Raw genomic sequence first — 21,338 nt, 5'->3', positions numbered from 1 at the left:
TTTGTTTTGGTTGTGGTTGTTTGAGAGTGTGGAACATGGCCGAGGGACGAGCGGTTGATAACAAATAAAGCAGACCATCAGTAGCTTACACACACACGCATGTACAAACACATACATACACACACACTCTCACACACATGCATTTGGCCTCCCTAGACACTAATAGAATGCATGGTCTGTCAACAGCATCTGCTCTCTCCTTGTGGGAACTATGATTGACACGTATACACAGACAGCTCTTACACGCACGCACGCACGCACGCAAACACACACACACACACACACACACACACACACACACACACACACACACACACACACACACAGGTACAGATAACCATATCTGTGTGTGAGTGTGTCTGTGCACGTGTGTGTGCCAACCCCCACCTGTCTCTCCCTCACACTCCAGCTATCCTTATCTCCCATTCAGTCTTCACTATCTTTACCTGGGGCCATGTAGACCCATCTGCTACAACACACAGCACACACACCTTACCAAAAACAGGTACATACATACACCACACCAAAAACAGGTACATACATACACCACACCAAAAACAGGTACATACATACACCACACCAAAAACAGATACACACACACACCCCACCAAAAACAGATACATACATACACCCTACCAAAAACAGGTACATACATACACCACACCAAAAACAGGTACATACATACACCACACCAAAAACAGGTACATACATACACCCCACCAAAAACAGGTACATACATACACCACACCAAAAACAGGTACATACATACACCACACCAAAAACAGGTACATACATACACCACACCAAAAACAGGTACATACATACACCACACCAAAAACAGGTACATACATACACCACACCAAAAACAGGTACATACATACACCACACCAAAAACAGGTACATACATACACCACACCAAAAACAGGTACACACATACACCACACCAAAAACAGGTACATACATACACCACACCAAAAACAGGTACATACATACACCACACCAAAAACAGGTACATACATACACCACACCAAAAACAGGTACATACATACACCACACCAAAAACAGATACATACACACACCCCACCAAAAACAGATACATACACACACCCCACCAAAAACAGATACATACACACACACACCACCAAAAACAGATACATACACACACACACCACCAAAAACAGATACATACACACACCCCACCAAAAACAGATACACACACACACCCCACCAAAAACAGGTACACACATACACCCCACCAAAAACAGGTACATACACACACCCCACCAAAAACAGATACATACACACAACCCACCATAAACAGATACACACACACACCCAACCAAAAACAGGTACACACATACACCCCACCAAAAACAGGTACATACATACACCCCACCAAAAACAGATACACACACACACCCCACCAAAAACAGATACATACACACACACACCACCAAAAACAGATACATACACACACACCACCAAAAACAGATACACACACACACCCCACCAAAAACAGATACATACATACACACCCCACCAAAAACAGGTACATACATACACCACACCAAAAACAGGTACATACATACACCACACCAAAAACAGGTACATACATACACCACACCAAAAACAGGTACATACATACACCACACCAAAAACAGGTACATACATACACCACACCAAAAACAGGTACACACATACACCACACCAAAAACAGGTACATACACACACCCCACCAAAAACAGGTACATACATACACCACACCAAAAACAGGTACATACATACACCACACCAAAAACAGGTACATACATACACCCCACCAAAAACAGGTACATACATACACCACACCAAAAACAGGTACATACATACACCACACCAAAAACAGGTACATACATACACCACACCAAAAACAGGAACATACATACACCACACCAAAAACAGGTACATACATACACCACACCAAAAACAGGTACACACATACACCACACCAAAAACAGGTACATACATACATGCTTTTCTCCAGCGGGGAAAAAACGGGCAAAATCTCAATCGGCTCTCAATCGCACCGTTAACAAATCTCCCATCTCTCCAGAGTTTTGTGAAGAATTCTCCCGCCTGATTTCTCATTCATAGAATTCCGGTCCTGGAAATCATTCCGGAATCATCCGGAAAACACTGACATCCCCATATTTCCCCTGCTTTGGAAGCATTAGACCAAAACCTTGGTTAGATGGATAGAAAAATCCAGAATGATATTACAACTGACATGCAACAGCAGACTTGTATATCTGGGGGTGGATTTGCATCCATTTTGCACAGATTTTGTACCGATATGTGAAATATCATTAGTGAAGTAATGGCATTCTGTATTACAATGAACATTCGGAAAGCAAAGTGAGTGAACGTGTAGACGGATGCCTAATGGTTGTCTTTCTAAAGAAAGTGCTGCTAAATGAGTTGGCTCTACCAGCCTCGTGACGTCCTCTGTCTGAAAAGGTTGACCTTTTAACAAATAGAAATGCTTTGAAGACTCCAATATCCATCCACCTCCACACCTGGCTCTCTTTGTCCGTCTGGTCTTCCAATGTTCCCCTCGCTCTCGATCTATCTCTATATGTCTTCTCTCTCCCGCTCTCAGAGGTCCAGAGACTGGTGTTTGATTCAAGCTCAAGGGTTTTGATGCTGTTATGGCGAACCAGGCTCAGAGATGGATATCTCAACATTGTTTAACGGTTGTCTCGTGGTTGTGTAAAGGTTGTCTGATGGCCTCCCAGCATGCTCCACTCTGGCAGCGCTTGGTGTCGATCCACCAACTTCTCTCCCATGACCCTCTGGTCCTGCCAACCACAGGAAGCCCTCCCCAGCACTACACCACTCTAATTTAAAGAGAGAGAGAGAGACAGAGAGAGAGACAGAGAGAGAGACAGAGAGACAGAGGAGGCTTGGTTGAACTGTGGGGAACTCTGGTTGAAAACGCTCTGGCCACCGGGCCCAATGCTCGAGGATTCCCTCAGCTTACCCTACACATTCTCCCTTTTCTCTCTACCTCTCTTCTTCCCCTCACTCTCTCTACCTCTCTGCTTCCCCTCACTCTCTCTACCTCTCTCTCGCCACCATTTGACCTCTCTGTCCCTTACTTTCCCTCTCTCTCGCTTCCATTCCCTCCAGCTATAATGTCTAGATATCCTAGATCCAGCTAACACACACACAAATACACACACTTATACAGACACACACACACACACACACATATACTCCCCACCACACAGAGCCAGTATACACCAACATCCCCTACTTTCATAGTGATTTATAGGTGGTTGTGAGTGTGTGTTCAGGTAGAAAACCACAGGGGGCTGTGCGCACTACTAAACTCCCCTCATTAGAGCTAGAGTGTGCAGCCAGGCAGGCGTATTACTCACACAGGACACACACACACTGACATGTGTGTGTGTGTGTGTGTGTGTGTGTGTGTGTGTGTGTGTGTGTGTGTGTGTGTGTGTGTGTGTGTGTGTGTGTGTGTGTGTGTGTGTGTGTGTGTGTGTGTGTGTGTTGGTACTAAACAGTCATTCTCACCAGACTTGCTACTGGCCCTCCAGTACTGTCTGAGTCACAGTCCTCAGGCCTCCATCATGTCTGGCTCCTACTAAAGCCCTCGGCAGCCATGACGGCTCCAGACGGCGCTGAAACAGTGTTAAAAACTAGAAACTGGCTCCTCTCACGTGTCTCCTCACTTTTAGTGTGGTTTCTCGCAGAAGCACTCAGAGAGAGAGCGAAATGGAGAGGAGGGGGTAGAGAGAGGGAAGGACAGAGAAAGGTGTGGGATTGAATTATATCCAGCCAGAGGGCCGGCTTGATGTTAATGCGCTAAACTGCGTGGCTCCATCTCTCCCTCTCTCCCTCTCTCCCTCTCTCCCTCTCTCCCTCTCTCCAGCTCCCTCCTCCATCTCTATCTCCTCTCAGGGCTCAGGTTAACATACTGTAGTTTTCAAACAATATCTGCTCTTATTTTGACAGATTCATATTTTGACAGATTCTCTCTCTACAACTCCCAACTCACCTCCTACACACACACAGGTTCAGATATATACACACCCTGAAGGGTCCGGCCAATCCGAGAGCTTGTTAGAACCCAAACCATAATCGATGGAGGGATATTTCTCCTGTTGTCTTTTTATCTGATAGAGTTCGATTAGGCATCCCATCTCTGACTCGCTGCTAGGTAAACTGTCTTTATGGTGTGTGTGTGTGTTGTTGAGCCCTCGACCACTGAGAGTAACAAGTCTTTTTTCCCTCTCTCTCCCCCAACTGTAGCCATGCATCTGTTTGGTCTGAACTGGCAGCTGCAGGAGACAGAGGGCCACACTTTTGAGAACGGTCAGGGGAAGTCAGATACCACACCCAACACCATCACCGCACTGTCTGCTGATAACGGTAAGGAGGCTAGAACACACCCACACACCGACCGACCCATTGGGCCCTGTGTGCGTAGTGGCCAGAGGCTTTAAGGGCCAGTATTGATATGCTAAGTCCCAGTATTAGGAGAGCAGTGATCTGACCACATAGAAACACAGTGTTTAACCCCACTGACAAGGTTATACTGTACCTCTCACATTTGACATAGTCATTTACAGACGCTCTTATCCAGAGCAACTGACAGGAGCTATTAGGGTTAAGTGCCTTGCTCAAGAGCACAGTGACAGATTTTTCAACTATTCTGCTTGGGGGTTTGAACTAGCAACCTTTTGGCTCTTTACCGATAGGCTAGCTGCCACCCTATAGCTCTTTCTTTTTTTATACCCCGTTTTTTTTCTCCCCAATTTCGTGGTATCCAATTGGTAGTTACAGTCTTGTCTCACCGCTGCAACTCCCGTACGGACTCGGGTGAGGCGAAGGTCGAGAGCCGTGCGTCCTCCGAAACACAACCCAGCCAAGCCGCACTGCTTCTTGACACGATGCCCGCTTAACCTGGAAGCCAGCCGCACCAACGTGTCGGAGGAAACACCGTGCACCTGGCGACCGTGCCAGCGAGCACTGCGCCCGGCCTGCCACAGGAGTCGCTAGTGCACGATGGGACAAGGACGTCCCTGCCGGCCAAACCCTCCCCTCACCCGGACGACGCTAGTGGCCCAGTGCCTTAGACCACTGCACCACTCGGGAGGCCCTCTTTTAGTGCTGTTTATGTGGCGGCTGTGTAGGTGGGCTTGTGTCTGTATGGAGAAACCCAAGGAGAATGCAGAGTCGGTGGGATAAACCACCTCTCACATCTGCGTTAAGCCTGCTTTGATTTATTCACTGAACATTGCACTGAAGGACTTAGCTTTCTCCTAGAGAAAGAGCTTCCTAAAGTGTGAATGTCCTCAGATTGCTTTGTCTAAAGATAGCGTTTTGAAGACTCTACCCACACACACACGCACGCGCGCACACACACACACCCTGCCATCATTCATCCAGGCCCATTATCCAGAGGCATAGCCCAGCCACCAGCCAAATGGTGTGTGTGTGTGCGCGTGTGTGAAGACTACCAGCCGGGTCACACTCCCACTGAACACCTCATAATGCAGTCACTCTATCAAACTCTATTTGCCACTGACCTCCAGACACACACTGTATCCTCATCGGACACACACAGTTCTAATAACAAACACACACACACTTTTTGTAGCTGTCTTACACACCACTGTTTCTCTCTATCGATCCCTTTCTCACACCAACACACATACACCTTTGTAACACACACACACACACACACCTTTTCCATGTCCACCATCACTCTGAATCCCCTGTGGAGAGGAGAGGGGATGGTAGTACTGCAGGTATTTGAGGTAGTACAGACTCTGTGTTGGTCTCTGTAGGCTGAGGTGAGACAGAGTGGCTTTATCTGGAAGTGGACTGACCTTACAAACTAAGTCTATGACTGGGCAGCAGAGAGCTGACTAGAGCAGGGCTTCTTAAACTATGGGTCGGGACCCAAAGTGGGACCTGGGCATGTGAGAGGTGGGGTCGTGAGTTATGAGAATACATCTATAATCACACACTTTTTCTTCTTAATTTGGGTCGAGTGTAGGCTAAAGTTAGCCTAGTAGAGATTAAATAAATGCAGGACACTGGGCCAGTGAGAATGGACTAGCATGTTCCCCAGTACTTCCACCAATGTCTCATCTCCCGCTGTGAGACAGGCTTAGTATGCGTCCCAAATGGCACCCTATTCCCTATTTAGTGCACTACTTTTGACCAGGGACCATAGGTCTTTAGTCCAAAGTAGTGCACTATATAGGGAGTAGGGTGCCATTTGAGATGCAGTTTATCTGCTTCTTGTGCTAGTGATTTGATGGGTGTCCGTGCGTCCCCGTGTGCTCCTGTTCCCTCCAGTGCTTGTGTCCCTGTACAGGGGAGGCTAGAGTCGTTCTCCTCCCCCTCTCCTAACCTTCGCTGACACAATTAGGTTGACACTTGTTCAGTTCTGCGAGCAGGCCGTCTCTCTCTCTTTTATTTTCTCTCTCTCTCTCTCTTTCATTCTCTCTCCCTCTTTTTCTCTCTCTCTTTTATTCTCTCTCTCTCGTTCATTCTCTCTCCCTCTTTTTCTCTCTCTCTTTCTCTCACCATGTCCCTCCAAACATCCCTCCCCTCTTCCCTTTATCCCCGTCTTCTTTCTTTTTATGTGGTTGTTTGTTTGGTTACATAAACAGATATCAGACAGTACAAGGTAACAGTGACCGTCACCAACATTCAGACAGCATTCAGACAGACAGATCTCTAAATGAGGTGAACTGAGAGGCTAAAAGCCACTGCGGAGGAGGAGGAGGAGGAAGAGGAGTGGTCATGCTAACATGATAGTATTTACATTATCGTGAGGAAGTAATGAACGCTCTCAATCTAATGAGCTCTTCCAGCCCTCATCATAACCGACTAATTAACACAGCCATGCCGCCACTCAGCACATCACTTCTAATCAATACAAAATCCCTCCCTCCTCCTTTCTCTCCTCCTTCAACTAACCTTGGCCTCCTATCTCTCTACCTCTTCCTCTCTCTCTCTCTGTGTGAGCCGGAGCCATCAACGGTCTGCAGTGACAGCCTATGGCTTTGTTCACTGATGTGAATGAATGGACTACCACAAATAGACATGAGCACACACACACACACACACACACACACACACACACACACACACACACACACACACACACACACACACACACACACACACACACACACACACACACACACACACACACACACACACACACACACACACACACACACACACACACACACACACACACAGTGTTAGAAAAGTAAAGTGCATCTAAACATACGTGCACACATTGATAAATATACACCGACTCTCCCTTCACACTCGTCTCAGTGAGTGAGTGAGTGAGTGAGTGAGTGTGTGTGTGTGTGTGTCTGTTAGTGATGCGCGGGTCAGTTGTTTGTTGACCCGCACCCACCAGCAATTGCTAATAACCCGTCTGCAACTGCCCGACTATGTGTGATAAATAGGAGGCCTGCACCCGACCCTAACCCGCAAATATACAATATGTACTGAACACTTTAGTCCTTTTTGCCTCAGTGGATCACCGTTAACTTTTTCTGCCCAAGTTCCCAATAACATTTGACTATCGGCGTATATTTGGCACACGTACAGTTAGGCCCTAAAGCTTAGGTTTACGCCCTAATGCCTGATCAAAATCATGAAAGAAAAACCTCAATGTATCATATAGATATGAATTGCACAAGAATTTATCATACATTTATAGATGTTTTTGATGGATCGTTTTCTCTTTGTCCAACCCGCCCACCACCCACCCGCTCTTCATCCACACAATATTTCATGAACCTAAACCCGCCCTTCATCCACACAATATTTCATGACCCTAAACCCACCCTTCATCCACACAATATTTCATGACCCTAAACCCACCCTTCATCCACACAATATTTCATGACCCTAAACCCACCCTTCATCCACACAATATTTCATGACCCTAAACCCACCCGCCCCGGCGGACACAGGTGTAGGATGTTAGTTTGATCACCCTGTTGCAGGAGAAAATTAAAACTTTACAAATAATTCTAAAACTTGTAGTGTGTTTGAGGTTTAAAAAGGTTAAAAATTGTTAACTTTGAAATTTCAGACTTGATTTTCCCGTACGAAAAATATATCGACCCCTACAAAAATGTCCATTAATTATAATCCACATAATAATTCACATTTCCTGTATCTGCAGCATTATTTTCCTGCTGTAGCAAACTGGCTCAAATTAAGATCCTACATCTGTATAATCGCGGGGACTGCAGGTTATGAGTCAACCCACGCATCACGTGTGTGTGTGTGTGTGTGTGCCAGTGTGGGTGCCAGTGTGTGTGCCAGTGTGTGTGCCAGTGTGTGTGCCAGTTTGTGTCCAGTACCTATCTTTGGACTGCATGTTGTTGTTCACCTCTGTGATAGGCAGGTAACCTAAAAGCACTCTCTCTATAAGAGAGTCTACCCAGGGGGAGGAAGAGTAGGAGAGCAATCGCCTTAGTGCACTCACTCACTCACTCACTCACTCTCACAGATGATTGGAAGTGTTGGATTGAGGTGCACTGGGCGAGAGGAAAGGGCTTTGTTGACAGGTCCAGATGGAGTGACACAGCAAAGTGTAGAAGATAGTGTATTAAAGCTAGAAGACAGTGCATTAAAGCTAGAAGATAGTGTATTAAAGCTAGACGACAGTGTATTAAAGCTAGAAGACATTGTATTAAAGCTAGAAGACAGTGTAGTAAAGCTAGAAGACAGTGTAGTACAACTAGAAGACAGTGTATTAAAGCTAGAAGACAGTGTATTAAAGCTAGACGACAGTGTAGTACAGCTAGAAGACAGTGTATTAAAGCTAGAAGACAGTGTAGTAAAGCTCGAAGACAGTGTAGTAAAGCTAGAAGACATTGTATTAAAGCTAGACGACAGTGTATTAAAGCTAGACGACAGTGTATTAAAGCTAGACGACAGTGTATTAAAGCTAGACGACAGTGTAGTACAGCTAGAAGACAGTGTATTAAAGCTAGAAGACAGTGTAGTAAAGCTAGAAGACAGTGTAGTAAGACAGTGTAGTAAAGCTAGAAGACATTGTATTAAAGCTAGACGACAGTGTATTAAAGCTAGACGACAGTGTATTAAAGCTAGACGACAGTGTATTAAAGCTAGACAACAGTGTAGTACAGCTAGAAGACAGTGTATTAAAGCTAGACGACAGTGTAGTACAGCTAGAAGACAGTGTATTAAAGTTAGAAGACAGTGTAGTAAAGCTAGACGACAGTGTAGTATAACTAGAAGACAGTGTATTAAAGCTAGACGACAGTGTAGTACAGCTAGAAGACAGTGTATTAAAGCTAGAAGACAGTGTAGTAAAGCTAGAAGACAGTGTAGTAAAGCTAGAAGACATTGTATTAAAGCTAGACGACAGTGTATTAAAGCTAGACGACAGTGTATTAAAGCTAGACGACAGTGTATTAAAGCTAGACGACAGTGTAGTACAGCTAGAAGACAGTGTATTAAAGCTAGAAGACAGTGTAGTAAAGCTAGAAGACAGTGTAGTAAAGCTAGAAGACATTGTATTAAAGCTAGACGACAGTGTATTAAAGCTAGACGACAGTGTATTAAAGCTAGACGACAGTGTATTAAAGCTAGACGACAGTGTAGTACAGCTAGAAGACAGTGTATTAAAGTTAGAAGACAGTGTAGTAAAGCTAGACGACAGTGTAGTATAACTAGAAGACAGTGTATTAAAGCTAGAAGACAGTGTAGTACAGCTAGAAGACAGTGTATTAAAGCTAGAAGACAGTGTAGTACAACTAGAAGACAGTGTATTAAAGCTAGAAGACAGTGTAGTAAAGCTAGAAGACAGTGTAGTACAACTAGACGACAGTGTATTAAAGCTAGAAGACAGTGTAATACAGCTAGAAGACAGTGTAGTACAGCATGAAGACGGTGTATTAAAGCTAGAAGACAGTGTAGTACAGCTAGAAGACTGTGTATTAAAGCTAGAAGACAGTGTAGTAAAGCTAGAAGACAGTGTAGTAAAGCTAGAAGACAGTGTAGTATAGCTAGAAGACGGTGTAGTACAGCTTGAAGACGGTGTATTAAAGCTAGAAGACATTGTATTAAAGCTAGAAGACAGTGTAGTACAACTAGAAGACAGTGTATTACAGCTAGAAGACAGTGTAGTAAAGCTAGAAGACAGTGTAGCAAAGCTAGAAGACAGTGTAGTAAAGCTAGAAGACAGTGTAGTAAAGCTAGAAGACAGTGTAGTAAAGCTAGAAGACAGTGTAGCAAAGCTAGAAGACAGTGTAGTAAAGCTAGAAGACAGTGTAGTAAAGCTAGAAGACAGTGTAGTAAAGCTAGAAGACAGTGTAGCAAAGCTAGAAGACAGTGTAGTAAAGCTAGAAGACAGTGTAGTAAAGCTAGAAGACAGTGTAGCAAAGCTAAAAGACAGTGTAGCAAAGCTAAAAGACTAGCTAAAATTCTAGAACTAAAACGAAATGCCCATATTACATTCACACAATCTTATACATTTATGATGCACACACACACACACACACACACACACACACACACACACACACACACACACACACACACACACACACACACACACACACACACACACACACACACACACACACACACACACACACACATTTATAGAACTGTGAATAATGTATGGTTTGCCTTATCATTTTAGGAAGACCTTAGCTGTGTTCGAATATCCATACTAACATACTGTATACGACATACTTAATGAGTATATACTACATACTATATACTATTAGTTCACTTTAGTACTGTATACTGTAAACGAACCGTATGGTTTCAGTTGAGCTTACTAGCGATTCACCTGTCTACCGGAAGTTGATGCTGTTGCTATGCAACCTCTTGCTAGCTAGTTAGTGTAACAAATTACTAGTTAGACATTTTACGACTTCGGGTGTGTTCTTAAATTCAATATGGAGTGCCAGAGTGCGCTCGTAAATTCAGAGCGTTGTCAGATTGTCCATTTATAAATTCAGAGCGTTTCGCTCTCGGTGCGCACACTGGACACTTGGGCTGAGGAGTAGGGTTGATTTGAGCGTTCTGACCTTACAACGGCTGTCAAGCACCCAAGCTAACGTTGGATAGCTTGCTAGCTACTTCCAGACACAAATGAGATCACTTTGACCATTTTACTCGCCCTAGCAGAGCTGGTTAGGCAGTTTCATGTTATCCAGAGCGTTGGTGACTGTTTACGCTTTTTTGCCGACGTTTACTGACATCGGCCATATTCAACGGGTGTTGAGTGCTCGTAAATTCGTCATTCTGTACTCTGGTACACTCAGACAATAGCCAGAGCGAATTTACGAAAGCACCCGAATGTCCATTGAGAACGCACACCGACTATACTATACCATTTAGCTGAGCTAAGAATGATGGGAATAATCAAGTCAATAGACGTTGGGTAGTTAGACAGCCTGTAGTTAATATACTGGCAAGTTTGATGTATAAGTAGCCAACTAACGTTAGGTAGCTAGCTAACATACTGGTACATACTGCTGTAATGATATGCTGTGTGGTTCGTAAATACAGCGTAGCTAACAAATTGTCAGCCAACATAACGTGTAAGGTAACTTATTTGAAAAGTCATTACTTTATTACATTGCTCAACATTTTCTTAACATTTGTCATAATTAGTTAAATCAATGAATTTGTATCCGCTCTCGTTGTACTTCGGCAGCATATTTTCCGCATATCTGATCTGTTTATGTCATCTGATCTGTTTATGTCATCTGATCTGTTTATGTCATCTGATCTGTTTATGTAATCTGATCTGTTTATGTCATCTGATCTGTTTATGTCATCTGATCTGTTTATGTCATCTGATCTGTTTATGTAAGCTGATCTGTTTATGTCATCTGATCTGTTTATGTAAGCTGATCTGTTTAACCCTGATCAACCACATGATCAAGAGAAAGGCTTTTTCTACTTCTGTGTTGGTCTAGTTCTATCAGTGATGTTCCAACAATGAAGAGCCGCTAATACAGATTACTGTTTGATTACTAACAGTAATCTGACTCCCGACAACACTCCCGACTCCTGACAACACTCAGTGCATTGGCAACACTGTTGAGCCATAGTGCATTATAACAGAGAGCGAGACAGCCGCTCTAAGAAAGCAGTTTTTTCCAAAGTGGTTGATTTAATATGCATCTACTGTTGCACACAAGAAAATGTTATGTTGACGGATAGTTAGTTTTTCTTAAGAATTAAGTGAATCATGTTTTTCAAGTGGTTGTCCGTGTGTGTTTGTGTGGCTTAGTGCGCTGATAATTAGATGCTCATCTTTTTCTGATGTTGGTGGACTGGACAGTTCAATACACAGCATGATATTGATTGTGTTACTATTCAAACACATCTCATCTTTACTGCTTGAGGGCAGCAGCATCTCATACATACTGTAAAACTTTGCCATTTAATTTAAAGTTTTACGGTATGAGGTAGAGCGCAAGAGAGGGGAAAAAGCGAGAGAGAGCAAGAGAGCTAGCGAGCAGCATTTTGTGTCTAATTGCTTCTTCGGACTGTGGAAATGGCCCTTTGTAAGCATGTACTGCATCACACATTCTCTCTCTCTCTCTGTGGCGTTATGAATCTCACAGGTCCCCTGAACCACTCACACATACACCACAGGTCCCCTGAACCACTTCTGCAATAATTAATGGATTATTAACAACAGCTGCTGTCCATTAGTAACCGTAGCAGACCAGTCGATTCCCCCGTGACCGCCATGATTCCCTTCTGAGGTAGCCTATAGCTCTCTCTCTCTCTCACAAACAAACACACACACTGTGTTACTGTGTGGATGATAATGTGTCCAACTCATGTTTATGTATTTGTAGGGATGTTGCGTGTATGATGATGAGTTATGTCTAGATGAGTTGTATTTCCCAAAATAATAGTCCTCTCGGATCCTTATGGGATAAGATATAATATTACTGGAAATGACTGGTAAAGTGTGTGACCGCGAGTCGAGGTTCGTTAATGTGTTGGTGACAAAGACTGAAATTGGGTCTCTGGACTATAGAAATAAAATAACTAGAACTTTTACCATTGACTTATATTTCTGTGGTTGTAACATTAGCAGGTGTTTGGCACTAGTGTGTTACAGTAGCTACATTACAACGACCATAGTACAGTACAAACAGACCTGACACCAGGCTACTGTTCTGCCTACTCCCTCATTACAACGACCCTAACACAGTACAAACAGACCTTAGAACAGGCTACTGTTCTGCCTACTGCCTCATTACAACGACCATAACACAGTACAAACAGACCTTAGAACAGGCTACTGCCACATTACAACATTACTGTAGCAGCCTAGTGCCTCATTACAACATTACTGTAGCAGTCTAGTGCCTCATTACAACATTACTATAGCAGTCTAGTGCCTCATTATAACATTACTGTAGCAGACTAGTGACTCATTACAACATTACTGTAGCAGCCTAGTGCCTCATTACAACATTACTGTTGCAGTCTAGTGCCTCATTATAACATTACTGTAGCAGACTAGTGCCTCATTACAACATTACTGTTGCAGTCTAGTGCCTCATTACAACATTACTGTAGCAGCCTAGTGCCTCATTATAACATTACTGTAGCAGACTAGTGCCTCATTACAACATTACTGTAGCAGCCTAGTGCCTCATTATAACATTACTGTAGCAGCCTAGTGACTCATTACAACATTACTGTAGCAGCCTAGTGCCTCATTACAACATTACTGTTGCAGTCTAGTGCCTCATTATAACATTACTGTAGCAGACTAGTGCCTCATTACAACATTACTGTTGCAGTCTAGTGCCTCATTACAACATTACTGTAGCAGCCTAGTGCCTCATTATAACATTACTGTAGCAGACTAGTGCCTCATTACAACATTACTGTAGCAGCCTAGTGCCTCATTATAACATTACTGTAACAGCCTAGTGCCTCATTATAACATTACTGTAGCAGCCTAGTGCCTCATTATAACATTACTGTAGCAGCCTAGTGCCTCATTATAACATTACTGTAGCAGCCTAGTGCCTCACTATAACATTACTGTAGCAGCCTGGTGCCTCATTACAACATTACTGTAGCAGCCTAGTGCCTCATTATAACATTACTGTAACAGCCTAGTGCCTCATTATAACATTACTGTAGTAGCCTGGTGCCTCATTACAACATTACTGTAGCAGCCTAGTGCCTCATTATAACATTACTGTAGCAGCCTAGTGCCTCATTACAACATTACTGTAGCAGCCTAGTGCCTCATTATAACATTACTGTAACCGCCTAGTGCCTCGTTATAACATTACTGTAGCAGCCTAGTGCCTCATTACAACATTACTGTAGCAGCCTAGTGCCTCATTATAACATTACTGTAACAGCCTAGTGCCTCATTATAACATTACTGTAGCAGCCTAGTGCCTCATTACAACATTACTGTAGCAGCCTAGTGCCTCATTATAACATTACTGTAACAGCCTAGTGCCTCATTATAACATTACTGTAGCAGCCTAGTGCCTCATTACAACATTACTGTAGCAGCCTAGTGCCTCATTATAACATTACTGTAACAGCCTAGTGCCTCATTATAACATTACTGTAGCAGCCTAGTGCCTCATTACAACATTACTGTAGCAGCCTAGTGCCTCATTACAACATTACTGTAGCAGCCTAGTGCCTCATTATAACATTACTGTAGCAGCTTAGTGCCTCATTACAACATTACTGTAACAGCCTAGTGCCTCATTATAACATTACTGTAGCAGCCTAGTGCCTCATTACAACATTACTGTAGCAGTCTAGTGCCTCATTACAACATTACTGTAGCAGTCTCAGGAAACAGTTATTATGCATGGTTGTTATGAGGATTACCATCTTAATCTGATGGCTGAATGCAGGATCCCACTAACAATCTAAACAGCTGTATTCAAATGCATAGTGATGATGCCTTCCTCCATTCCCTTTCATCATTACAAGTGCGTACTATTTTATCATGTTGTCCTAAACTGGAACCATATTTCTGTCATTCAGCATGCTAATTTAATCCCTCTTTTCTCCCCCCTCCCTTTCTCTCTCTCTTCTCTCTCTTCTCCCTCTTCTCCCCCCCCCCCCCCTCTCTCCCTCTATCTAGGTAAACTAGGGGTGTTCCTCCAGGAGAACAACACCATAGACACGGGGGAGGTGGACGTGGGGCGCAGGGCCGTTCAGGAAGTCCCACCAGGGATCTTCTGGCGCTCCCAGCTCTACATTGACCAGCCCCAGTTCCTCAAGTTCAACATCTCAGTGCAGAGGGATGCGTTGGTGGGGGTCTACGGCAGGAAGGGCCTGCCCCCCTCGCATACACAGGTAGGAAGGGATCCAATGTCCCTCCCCTCCAATGAGCTTTGAGAGGGAGGTAACACATTGAGGAATCAAGCATGGGAGGCATCAAGGATTTGAAGGCTAGTTAAGTTTTCAGACAGGGCCAATGTATCATCTTTAACAATGGCAGACTCTAAATGAAGCACACACACACACACACACACACACACACACACACACACACACACACATACACGTACAGACTCACACACACACACACACACTCCAAATGAAGCGGTTAAAGCCTAATAGAGGTAATTGGCAACAAAGTTCTTCACAACGCTGCGCGTCGATAGCCCAGAGTGGAGCGAGAGCGTTAGCAGGCGCCGTGGCATTATTTGCTCTGTGTGGTAATCAATATGTTTCTTTAAGACGTTTGAGAGGACATAATGAGGGGATATTGACGGACATGTTGGATGAAGGCTGAGGAACAGGCAGGGAATTAAGTAGTGGTAATTTTTCAGGTTTGGTCTCTGTGGATGGTGTGTGTGTCCGTGTCAGGAATGAATATTTTTCTCTTTTTGGGGAGAAAAGTATTCTTTCCATGAAGGACTCATTAGCAGAGATGGGGGAAATGTTAATAGAATCAATGTTTATGGCCACTGTGAGATATAAAACATTTATGGCCCGAAATGAAAGGGAAAATGTTCCAAGTCATCCGAGGCCAAACGTTAGTTCAACGTTGGTGTTGAAGGACTAGAAACAGATGAAATGGAGTCTTTTGTGTGTGTGTGTGTGTGTGTGTGTGTGTGTGTGTGTGTGTGTGTGTGTGTGTGTGTGTGTGTGTGTGTGTGTGTGTGTGTGTGTGTGTGTGTGTGTGTGTGTGTGTGTGTGTGTGTGTGTGTGTGTGTGTGTTGTCCAGTATGACTTTGTGGAGCTGCTGGATGGCAGTCGGCTGATCACCAAGGAGAAGCGCGGGCTGGTGGAGGTGGAGGGTGTGTCTAGGCGGGCGCGCTCGGTGAGCGTGCACGAAGCGGGCTTCATCCAGTACCTGGACTCTGGCATCTGGCACATGGCCTTCTACAACGACGGGAAGAACTCAGAACAGGTCTCCTACAACACCATCGTCATAGGTCAGTATGTGTGTGTGTGTCTCCAGCGTGCGTCAGCTCTGCGTAATGTGTGGCCTCTCAGTAAGTGGCTGGAGAGTTGAGGCCCTACATCAAAGCACAGCACACGCTCCTTAGTGGCCTGTTCTCTCTCCCTCATTCTCTCTATCTATTTCTCTCTCTCTCTCTTGCCCTCTCTCTCTCTCTCTCTCTCTTTCTCCCTCTCTCTCTCTCCCTCTTCCTCTCTCTATCTCTCTCTCCCTCTTTCTCTCTTCCTTTCTCTCTCTCTCTTGCTCTCTCTCTCGATCTCTCTCATTTTCTCGGTCTCTCTCTTTCTCTCTCCCTCTCTCTTCCTCTCTCTCCCGCTCTCTCTCCCTCCCTCCCTCTCTCTCCCTCTATCTCTCTCTCTCTCCCTCTATCTCTCACTCTCTCTCTCCCTCCCTCCCTCCCTCTCTTCCCACCTTCCAAAGAACAGGGTAGAAGTTTGACTGGCTTAATCAAAACACTACTCTCTCGCCATCTCTGTTATAATGGAAATTAAAATGAATTGTTTGTCCATCCATTGCACGAACGCTATAAAGGTTGGACATGCCCCTGCAATAAGCACCAGAGATGGCGAAAGGTTGTGGGAGGGTTGTGTGGGCGTTGTGGGAAACATTTGACCTGAATTAATATCTTGTGTATTGCATTTCCACATCTCTCTGTTGTTCTGGAAAGAGTCTGAAACTCTACCTCTTTAAAGAGTACCTTAAATAACCCCACAGCACAGCATCAACAGATCACACACACACCCACACACACCCACACACACACACACACACACACACACACACACACACACACACACACACACACACACACACACACACACACACACACACACACACACACACACCAGCTCTCAACCTTTAGCCTGAACCTTTTAGCTATATTGAGAAGTCCTGTTTGCCAGTACATGGATCTAGCGTGTTGGCTTGATATTTACTGAAACACGCTTTGACATGCCTGGTACAACTTCCGAGAAATCATTTCAATACCTTAATTCCCTCTCCTAACCTGGTTCATGTACCCAGAAGAGAGAGAGACAGGGAGGAGGAGGGAGGGCTGAAAAGCATGGTCATTTTGGCCCAATGATGTAGAAGACAGAATGATTGGGGGAAGAGCGTGATAGAGAGAGAGACAGGAAGAGATGGTAAAAGGCTGGTAATATTGGCCTGATAATGTGGAGGAGAGAGGGATAGAAAGAGATATAGAGAGAGAGACAGGAAGAGATGGTAAAAGGCTGATAATATTGGCCTGATAATGTGGAGGAGAGAGGGATAGAAAGAGATATAGAGAGAGATAGAAGGAGAGAGATGGTAAAAGGCTGGTAATATTCTGTCCGTCTTGTAGCTACAGAGGAGTGCTGGGAGTGTGAGCTGGATGATTGGTGGTAACAAGGTGTTGATTGGTGGGCTACGGCAAGCAAAGAGACCCAGTTTGTCTCAACCAGGCATATGGGGGTGGTGGTGATTAGAGCATAGAGGCAGGGAGAGGGTGTGTGTGCGTACGTGTGTGGTACTTTGGTCTGCCTGGCTAATTATCAGTCTTCTATTTCAGGATGTGGGCGTCGTTCGCATTATCTATGTCGCTACTCTCTCCGTCTTCTTCTTTCTGTGGCTGTATGCATATCTCTAACTCACACAAACACTCACTAACACTCTCCTCCTCTCTCTCTCTCTCTCTCTCTCTCTCTCTCTCTCTCTCTCTCTCTCTCTCTCTCTCTCTCTCTCTCTCTCTCTCTCTCTCTCTCTCTCTCTCTCTCTCTCTCTCTCTCTCTCTCTCTCTCTCTCTCTCTCTCTCTCTCTCTCTCTCTCTCTCTCTCTCTCTCTCTCTCTCTCTCTCTCTCTCTCTCTCTCTCTCTCTCTCTCTCTCTCTCTCTCTCTCTCTCTCTCTCTTCAGAGTCCGTTATGGAGTGTCCCCACAATTGCCATGGCAACGGTGACTGTCTGTCTGGAACGTGTCATTGCTTCCCAGGGTTCCTTGGGCCTGATTGCTCAAGAGGTAAGACGCACACATACACACACACATCGTTTGAGAGGAGTAAACCCACTATCTCCTCCCGTAATTGGCTGTAGATTGTTTCCCCGGCGAGTACATACAGAAGCCTTGGAGGCATTGATTCAGGGCACACAGACGCACGCACACACACTATCTCTCACGCTCTCTCTCTCTCTCTCTCTCTCTCTCGCATTCACTCACTCAATCACTCACTCAATCACTCACTCACTCACTCACTCACTCACTCACTCACTCACTCACTCATCACACACACACATTGATTCAGTCAGTCAGTACCTCTGTGTCTCTGCCTACTACTACCTCCATCAAGGAGGCTCTCTCCATCTCACCTTTCATCATTACACAACACTGTGTGCTTGACTGGAGCTCAAACAAAGAGACAAGTCATTAGAAAGTATAATGTCCCTCCATCCATCACTATTCATCAGCACTCTGCTTATATTCCCTCAGAATGATACTGAAGAGCTGCTGAAGTGACTTCTGTGTCCCTTTCTGTCTCACTATATAACTCTCTCTTAACCTGGTGATACCCTGTATATATCTTATTAACCTGGTGACACCCTCTATATATCTATATTTACCTGGTGACACCCTATATATATCTCTATTAACCTGGTGACACCCTCTATATATCTCTATTTACCTGGTGACACCCTGTATATATCTCTATTAACCTGGTGACACCCTGTATATATCTTATTAACCTTGTGATACCCTGTATATATCTCTATTAACCTGGTGATACCCTGTATATATCTCTATTAACCTGGTGATACCCTGTATATATCTCTATTAACCTGGTGATACCATGTATATATTTCTATTAACCTGGTGACACCCTGTATATATCTCTATTAACCTGGTGACACCCTGTATATATCTCTATTAACCTGGTGATACCATGTATATATCTCTATTAACCTGGTGACACCCTGTATATATCTTATTAACCTGGTGACACCCTGTATATATCTCTATTAACCTGGTGATACCCTGTATATATCTCTATTAACCTGGTGAAACCCTGTATATATCTCTATTAACCTGGTGACACCCTGTATATATCTCTATTAACCTGGTGACACCCTGTATATATCTCTATTAACCTGGTGACACCCTGTATATATCTCTATTAACCTGGTGACACCCTGTATATATCTCTATTAACCTGGTGACCTCATGTATATATCTCTATTAACCTGGTGACACCCTGTATATATCTCTATTAACTTGGTGACACCCTGTATATATCTCTATTAACCTGGTGATACCCTGTATATATCTCTATTAACCTGGTGAAACCCTGTATATATCTCTATTAACCTGGTGACACCCTGTATATATCTCTATTAACCTGGTGACACCCTGTATATATCTCTATTAACCTGGTGACACCCTGTATATATCTCTATTAACCTGGTGACCTCATGTATATATCTCTATTAACCTGGTGACACCCTGTATATATCTCTATTAACTTGGTGACACCCTGTATATATCTCTATTAACCTGGTGACACCCTGTATATATCTCTATTAACCTTGTGATACCCTGTATATATCTCTATTAACCTGGTGATAACCTGTATATATCTTATTAACCTGGTGACACCCTGTATATATCTCTATTAACCTGGTGATACCCTGTATATATCTCTATTAACCTGGTGATACCATGTATATATCTCTATTAACCTGGTGACACCCTGTATATATCTCTATTTACCTGGGATACCCTGTATATATCTCTATTAACCTGGTGATACCCTGTATATATCTCTATTAACCTGGTGATACCCTGTATATATCTCTATTAACCTGGTGATACCCTGTATATATCTCTATTAACCTGGTGATACCATGTATATATCTCTATTAACCTGGTGATACCCTGTATATATCTCTATTAACCTGGTGACACCCTGTATATATCTCTATTAACCTGGTGACCTCATGTATATGCAATATTTTACTCCAACAAAAAACATTTATATACAATATTGCAAAAACGTTTAAATGGAACATATATCTCATGAGCCATGTTGCCATGCATGTGTGAATGTGCACACTGTATTATGCGTATGCTCGTGTGTGTATTTATGCACATACACACGCTGTATACGCTAACATCCATCTGTCCCTCTGTGTCCCGTTGCAGCTTCGTGCCCCGTGCTGTGCAGTGGTAACGGCCAGTACTCCAGGGGTCGCTGCCTGTGCTTCAGTGGCTGGAAGGGGACAGAGTGTGACGTGCCCAGCAACCAGTGTATAGACATCCACTGTGGGGGACACGGCATCTGTATCATGGGCGTCTGTGCCTGCAACACCAGATACAAGGGAGACAACTGTGAAGAAGGTAAGAGATCAGTCCATCCATCGATCAATCAATCATCCAACCAACCAATCAATCAACTAAGTTGTATTTGTATCAACAGTTGTCACAAAGTGCTTTACAATAATCTAGCCTATCTGCATCTAGTGTAGAAATAGGATGGAAGCCCATAGATGGACAATAAAGTATTGTATCATACCTACAGAATATCTCATACACATCAACAGTGATTGGGAGATGGGAGAAAGGAAGGATTTCAGAAGTATTGGCTGCTGTCACTGTGTAGCACGCACCAAGCCTAGATAGGCCAGATCAGAAGTATTGGCTGCTGTCACTCTGTAGAGCCGCGATGCATAGACAGGGCACATGATAGGCTAGATCATCTTAGCCAGATGTAGATCATAGATTCTCATTGTTTTTCCTGTTAGAGGGATCTTTTGATCTGCCCTGCCCTTTTCCCCCTCTCCTCGGTGTGTG

The 21,338-nt window shown here is 44.1% G+C and overlaps 1 protein-coding gene across 12 annotated transcripts in view; it reads left to right on the top strand.

Moving 5' to 3' along the window:
* tenm3 (teneurin transmembrane protein 3) overlaps window positions 1–21,338 on the top strand; it is a 462,931-nt gene that overhangs the window by 344,144 nt on the left and 97,449 nt on the right. For all 12 annotated transcript variants that reach the window (XM_071407375.1, XM_071407374.1, XM_071407376.1 and 9 more), the window contains 5 exons: window positions 4,312–4,431; window positions 15,194–15,408; window positions 16,286–16,496; window positions 18,414–18,515; window positions 20,691–20,885. In XM_071407375.1, the coding sequence (XP_071263476.1) occupies window positions 4,312–4,431; window positions 15,194–15,408; window positions 16,286–16,496; window positions 18,414–18,515; window positions 20,691–20,885 (843 nt within the window). The remainder of the gene's footprint in view (window positions 1–4,311; window positions 4,432–15,193; window positions 15,409–16,285; window positions 16,497–18,413; window positions 18,516–20,690; window positions 20,886–21,338) is intronic.

This window comes from Salvelinus alpinus, chromosome 6 (genome assembly GCF_045679555.1).
Source record: "Salvelinus alpinus chromosome 6, SLU_Salpinus.1, whole genome shotgun sequence".
Lineage (NCBI taxonomy): Eukaryota > Metazoa > Chordata > Actinopteri > Salmoniformes > Salmonidae > Salvelinus > Salvelinus alpinus.
This window is presented reverse-complemented; position numbering and strand designations above follow the sequence as displayed.